At 43.3% G+C, this 7500-nt stretch overlaps 1 protein-coding gene across 1 annotated transcript in view; it reads right to left on the bottom strand.

The window, feature by feature from the left end:
* Positions 1–7500, bottom strand: part of LOC121697554 (LARGE xylosyl- and glucuronyltransferase 1-like) — a 57273-nt gene that overhangs the window by 40321 nt on the left and 9452 nt on the right. The window contains exon 2 of the mRNA XM_042079115.1: positions 4981–5177. Within this exon, the coding sequence (XP_041935049.1) occupies positions 4981–5086 (106 nt within the window). The 5' untranslated portion in view covers positions 5087–5177. The remainder of the gene's footprint in view (positions 1–4980; positions 5178–7500) is intronic.

The following is a 7500-nucleotide window of genomic DNA, read 5'->3' as shown; positions in this document are numbered from 1 at the left end:
ATTTACCGTCTCCCGCCTTAAAATAGACGAACACTTCTACATGATTTAACTGCTTCCACACTCAGCTGCCTCTCAAGGCTGACTTCAGCGCCTTTACCATCACCACTTCTCATGTGTTGCTTAATGCTCAGTCTCCATTTTTATTTCATGGCACGGAAAATTAGCGCGTACATGATTTATTTCTTTGATCACAGAGCCGTAATTGATTGAACGCAAGGGGCCTGATGAAAAAAAAAAGAATATTCCCCCCACAATTAAGATTAAACCAGAGAGAGTGCTTCCTTGATTTTAAACCCCCGACCAAATGTTTGTGTGATCTGTATACTGATGACTGTGGTCACGATGCTTACTTTCCATTACCACAAGGCGCAAGAAAACAATAACAAGTTTCAGATGAATCTAGACTCCCCAAGATTACAAAGGCGACAGGCCGACTTTTCTCTCTCCTGACATAAACATGGTACATATTCAGAAGAGGGCTCATGCATAAGCAATGAGGAGAGTCCCATCGCCATGGCCACTTTGCCTGACTCAGCACTTCTTGTTTACTATGGAGGGAGACAGGCTGGTGCACTCTGGGCCTGACTTGTTAAGAAAAGAAACCGGAGGCACCAAGAAAAATACAGACAATGCATTATTTATAAGTACTGGAGGTTTTGGGGACACTACACAGGCTATTTATACCTCAAGGACCTGAATGGCACATAGTACTCTCTATCACTGCGGTATCTTGCGGTGGCTTTTCGCGAGCTAATACGCATATGATTAATGTTTTCCGATTTCTCTCCACCCTATTTTTCAACTGCAGGTCTTTAAACGCTGTGATTACACTGCTTGTCAATTCCGCTTTAATCACGCAATTTAAATCAATTTAATTAAAGTGTGTAATGGGTTTAGATATCTCAAACCGAGCGTCACCTTCACGGAAAAAAAGCGTCGGTGGCGAGACGTTGACGATAATCAGCCTCCGCACCACGAGATGTGACTGACGGCGTGAACTAGAGTGGCAGCGTGCCCGTTCGACATTGCTGCTGCCTAGGCCTGCCGAATCTGACAGGATCTACTTGGTAATACTGTACCTGGCGGGGTTGGCTATGAAAAGACAGCAAGAACAGCCCCTTGAGGTTGTCCCAGAGCACCGGCTCAATGTTATTTCTATATTATTTTGACGTCCGAGGACTGACCACTCTCCCACCTACCCCCACCCCTGGGGAGGCCGGATGCAGACCCCCCCCCCCCCAACACACACACATACTCTCCATCCATCGCCCCTGGCTGGGCGCCAGGATTAAAAAGCTCTGGAACAACCTGGCGAGCTGCTTTGCATTCCTGGCGGCTGGCCAGGCGGATGAACTGACAGGGAGACAGGACACCCTGAAAGGTAAATACACAAAATAAATTGAATTATCTGTCAGAGCACAAAAGGAGAGTGAAAGAGTTATGGCCGCACACCCCCCCCCCCCTTGCCCCCCCCCCCCCCCCCCCCCCCTTTGCCCCTTCCCAGCCCCTTTTCCATGTCTGCTGCCATTTGCCGCGCTTGGTGTTGTCAGTCTCCCGCCCGTCCACGCACACACACACAAACACAAAGGCACACACACACACACACACACACACCACAGCATCATCATGCCTCAAGGATGATTCTCTGCATCCGTCACCACAGTCTGACAAAGTCATTGCTGCAGCGAGCTAAAGGGGCTCGGGACACAAGGACACACTTATTTTAGGCTATGGATGTGCCCTCCGCAGTCAGGTGGCGTAAACAAGGCAAGACCCCGAACGAGCACGGCGATGAAGTTACATCAGGGACCTTGAGTGACATTTGCTTTTTTTTTTTTATTCCGGAGCACACAGACCCCCATGGGTTCCACGGCGGAGGAAGCTGGAGGCGTTGAGTAGGCAGAGAAAAATACACGCACTGTTCTGGGACTGAGAGCAGCAGCATGCAGTCCTGCACCATCACAAGCTCAACATCACCAGTGCAAGGAAATACAGCTCTAGATTATCTATGCTATAGGTATATACTATTATGTATGCTATAGTTATATATTATTTATGCTATAGTTATATACTATTATGTATGCTATAGTTATATATTATTTATGCTATAGGTATATACTATTATGTATGCTATAGTTATATATTATTTATGCTATAGGTATATACTATTATGTATGCTATAGTTATATATTATTTATGCTATAGTTATATACTATTATGTATGCTATAGGTATATACTATTATGTATGCTATAGTTATATATTATTTATGCTATAGTTATATACTATTATGTATGCTATAGGTATATACTATTATGTATGCTATAGTTATATATTATTTATGCTATAGTTATATACTATTATGTATGCTATAATTATATATTATTTATGCTATAGTTATATAATTAGCTATTAGTTAAGTACAATATAAAAATGAAGACTTCATATTAAAGGGACACCAGGCAACGTTTTTGTGTTAATTAATCATCTTCGTAAGTCGGTATATGGTGAAATGACTCATTACGGGGCGAATGAAGGCTCTCTCGCCCGCCCATACTGCCTGTAGGAAGAATATCCCACTTGCAAGTTCGGTGTATCCTACCCGCCGACCGAAGCAGGATCAGTTTACAGCACAGAGGCAGGCTAACGAAACGCTAGCGATTGTTGCAAACGTGTGTATAATGGCAGAGCCAGCGAAGAAGCAGCGAAAACCCTTGACGGAAGACACAAAGAAAAGGAAAAGAGCTTCAGACCGAGCGAGGGGGAGTTTTGTAGAGAAAAAGCATCAGGCTTGCCTGTTGTCCCTTTAAGAGAAAGACACACTTTATAATACTCTTGCGTTATCAGTCCCAACTCTCTTTCAAATGACTGAGTCATGCGTGGATATCCATGCATTTCTAGCGTACGTGGGAAATTACTGGACTGCATGTATGAACCTGCCGTTTGAATGTGCATCTCAAAACACTAACAAGTGTAAGAAGGTGAGCTTATTGAGCTGAGGCAAATGTGCTCATTGTTTACCTCGGTGAGATGACACGAGCTCAGAACATGACAAAACTAGCGGCGAGCATGTTGCCAAGCCAACGGCAGAGGAGGCTTTTAAGTTGATTAATGTACCTGGGTACTTCCTAGTGCATCTCCTTGTATTAAGTCTAACAAGCCTTTGATGTGAGAGGGAGAGTGGAATGGCAAATGCCTAACTAAGCGTGTATTATTTGTTTACCACACACATGCAAACACGCACAAAATCTAACACACACACACACACACACACACACACACACACAAACAAACACATTCACACAGACACACACACACACAAATATGCACGCACACACACACACACACACACACACACACACACACACACACACACACACACACACATTCACACACACACACACACACACACACGCAAAGCAGATGGTATGACATCTCAGGTGCAAGTGTTGACTATTTTTCTGTGCACACAAATGTAGGTATGACAAGTGATCTACACAAATGAGGAGAAAACCAATGACAGCTTCTGCCAGCTGAATTGGCCTTGTTTATGTATAAGCATTATACATCAACGAGGGAAATACTTGCTTGGGGGCAGCTGTGGCCTACTAGTTAGGGCTTCGGGCTTGGAACCGAAGGGTTGCCAGTTCGATCCCCGAACAGTAGGAAAAAATGTGGGAAGTGGTGGAGCACTGCTCTCCCATGCCCACATCCACAGCTGAAGTGCCCTTGAACAAGGCACCTAACCCCTCACTGCTCTCCGAACACCATTGTAGCAGGCAGCTCACTGCTCCGGGTTAGTGTGTGCTTCACTTCACTGTGTGCTCTGTGTGTTCACTAATTCACGGATGGGATAAATGCAGAGACCAAAATCCTTGTATACCTGATTTACATTTATGAAATGAGCAAGGTGATATTTTACAGAAAGCACGGTCACATTACAAAAGTCACGTTAAAGAAACCCTGTCACTCCAGTGGCTTTTCTCTCCAAATTAAGCTTTATCAGGGATCATTTTTATTACAGTAATTATGCTATTTTGTCCAACAATAATCTGTTGCCAGTTTCTAAGAAAATGCAATGAAAAATACTATGAAGCCTAGATTAACTTCAGAAGAATATACTGTAGCTCTTTTCAGACAAAAATGCAGATAAACACAACCAAACCATATCTAGATACCATATATGTGCTGGATTTACACAGTAGGGGCAAATCATATGGCAGAAATGTAACAAAAATCCAAAGCATCATGAAAATAAAAGCCCAAATTAATGGTATTGTGTTGGGTACCAGAGATACAATTGTTCCCGTGAACTGTATTGAGCACTTTCACAAGTCGAAATGGGTTGGCATCTTCTCAACTTCCCCTGTGCCAAAAACACTGGATCCACTGAGCCAAATAATTGCTTTACATTCAGAGCTTGGTTCGTGTGGTTCTGGTCTTTCACTGGAGCCCATTCAAAAATCAAAAATAAAAAAAAGATTTTTTTTGCCAAAGCCAGGTTTTCATGCAATTTAAACTGCAATTACAAGTCTGACAGTGGAAGGATTTTAAGCTTCCAGTCATTACATCTGCACACATCAAACAATTAGTGTGCGCTTGAGAACTTGATAAACACATTTGCTAAGAAGTAATCAAGGTGTAGAAAAATAAAAACCATTAAAAAAGAACTGCAATGACCAGAGACACCTTGTTGTGTAGATTGTGTGTGTGTGTGTGTGTGTGTGTGTGTGTGTGTGTGTGTGTGTGTGTGTGTGTGTGTGTGTGTGTGTATGTGTCTCTCTCTCTCTCTGTGTGTGTGTGTGTGTGTGTGTGTGTGTGTGTGTGTGTGTCTGTGTGTGTGTGTGTGTGTGTGTGTGTGTGTGTGTCTGTGTGTGTGTGTGTCTGTGTGTGTGTGTGTGTGTGTGTGTGTGTTTATGTGTGTGTGAGAGAGAGAGAAGCAGAGAGAAAGAGAACATGGGAGAATAGAGTCACTTCGTACCTTGGAAGTTGCCGACGGAGAGGTAGAGCCAGGTGAGTGCTGGGATGAAGAGCAGGGCGAGGGAGAAGGCCAGGAACTTCCTGCGCCCACGACACAGTCCCAGCATCCTCTGGGGGTGGGCAAAGAGGACGGAATCAGGAGGCGGAGCAACCTCTATGTTGGCAGCAGCTGCTTGCCAAAATGGTGCATGGCACAGTCTAGGGGAGAGAGAGAGAGAGAGGGGGATAGAGAGAGGGGGATGGAGAGAGAGAGAGAGAAGGTGCCAAAAAAGAAGAGAAGTGCAATTAAAGCAGGAAGCTAATGCCATTTAATGCATGCATCCATCTGCATAACAGTGCTCAAGTTCAAGCTGTTTCCAGGAATGTTGTCCTCTGCAGTAGGACTGACGAGAATGCATTAGGAAATATTGGAGGAGGCCCAGAAACGACCTATCCCAACCAATGCAGCAAACTGAGAGAACACATTCAGAATGCCTAGCCAAACCAAGTGGTGTGTATAATTTCACTCCATCTGTTGAAGCAGACAGTGTGCTATATTGAGGGCTGGAACTAGCAGAAGTTTTTAATGGTCTTTCTGAATGCACCTAACTGCAATTGCTTATGTTATGGTTAGACAATAAGGCTTTAGCTAATTTTGGACTATCAAAAATAGAAATGGGTCTTATAAAGTAATTTTGCATTTTGCTAAATGTAAAGGCTAAGGTCTATGAAGGCGTCGTTTAAAATAACACTTTTTCGCAATTCCAGCGTTTCCTCGCTAAAGGAAGACATTTATCTAAAGAATATATCAATACTCCTCTCTATGATGAATGATTCTCCCCAAATCACAGCTTTATCTTCATATTAAACCAAGCAATTACACCTCTCTCTCTCTCTCTCTCTCTCTCTCTCTCTCTCTCTGTATGCATAGTGAACCACCAGCTCTCTCTCGACTCCCCAGTCAAAGCAGAAGACCTCCATGCTGCCTCAGCCTCACGGGGCTCTCTTCTGATTGCACCATGGCCTTATTAGGAAGGATAACATTTAATCTGCCTCCAAATTACAGCGGCCTGTGTTTAATTAGCCAGCTGACCCTAGCGAAGCTGTAATCTTGTTGAGGGCTTTTTTTTCAGCATTTTGTTTTATCTTTCTCCTCTATGAAATCACATGATGGCCCTGCAGCCTCTGTCAGTCACTGGAGGAGAAGGGGAATGTGTGTGTGTGTGTGTGTGTGTGTGTGTGTGTGTGTGTGTGTGTGTGTGTGTGTGTGTGTGTGTGTCTGTGTGTGTGTGTGTGTGTGTGTGGAGTGCTGAGGAAACCCGAGGGTCAATTAAGGCTCGTAGACGTTTATTTTCGTTTGTGTGCGTCTGGAGATGGAGTGTAATGTGCGAATCTAGGACAGTCGTCTAACTGTGCAGTCAGCATCATGAATGAGCTTAAAGAAGAACAGAGCTGAGACACTAAAATGTGAGGGAAGAGAGAGAGAGATAGATAGAGAGAGAGATAGAGAGAGAGATAGATAGAGAGAGAGAGAGATAGATAGAGAGAGAGAGAGAAGGAAAGATGGTCTTACAACTGAATCTGCTTGTACACCTCCCTCAAGTGGTGACTCTTTCAAACTGTCATTCACACCTTTATCTCTCAAAATCACTTCCATCTGTTACCTGCTATCAGGTCCATATTATGAGGTCTAGATCTGATAGCGGAAAGGGTTTGACCATCTGATGCAGAATGGGTTTGGTAGTCAATCACAGCAATACAGCTGGCAGAGTGGTAAAGTGATTGAGGTAAGTAAGGAAAATAAACAGCTGAACGACTCCGGGTGCAGTTCAGTTTAGTTCAGATGTAAATCTAAAAGTCATCAAATAATTAATGAACGCTGAATATAAATCGGATGCCTCAGGAGAAGAGACTGAAATTAAACTTTGAATGGCAGATAATAATACCAATAAACATTACTGTCTAAATTATGAGTAGTGATGCACTTATAGGTGATGCAGACCAAAACCAATTAAAAAAAAAATATCAGTGAAGTAATCACTAAGTAAACTCTGACTTGAACAAAAAATCTGATGTTGTCAAAGAAAGTGCTACCCAATAATTCACAGGGCTGCAGAAAGTTAAATAGGGTTTCCTTGACTGGATCAAATCCAGCCGTGCTGTAAGCAAAAGCTCCCAACAATGAGTGATACTGTTTACAGTCAGCATGGAATATTCCATTCACCGCTTTCAAAGTGCCTTTATGTTGACAGAGATGTAGAGGTCGGGGTTTTTTATTGCTTACACAAAGGTGGGGTTGAATTTTAATAGATATTCAGTGCACATTGAAAAACACCCACACGCACAGCCACAAATGCAAGGGCACACACATACACACATACACAGACACACACACACACACACACACACAATCTTATAAACACATAAATGCATCCTCTCTATCTCTCGCTCTCACTATCACATACACACACGCGTGCGCGCTGCGCGCACATACGCACATACATACACACTGCCATAAACAGATAAATGCATCATTTTGCTT

The sequence above is a fragment of the Alosa sapidissima genome, chromosome 22, assembly GCF_018492685.1.
Source record: "Alosa sapidissima isolate fAloSap1 chromosome 22, fAloSap1.pri, whole genome shotgun sequence".
Classification (NCBI taxonomy): Eukaryota; Metazoa; Chordata; class Actinopteri; order Clupeiformes; family Clupeidae; genus Alosa; species Alosa sapidissima.
Note: the sequence above shows the minus strand (reverse complement) of the source record. Positions and strands in the feature narration are given on the sequence as shown.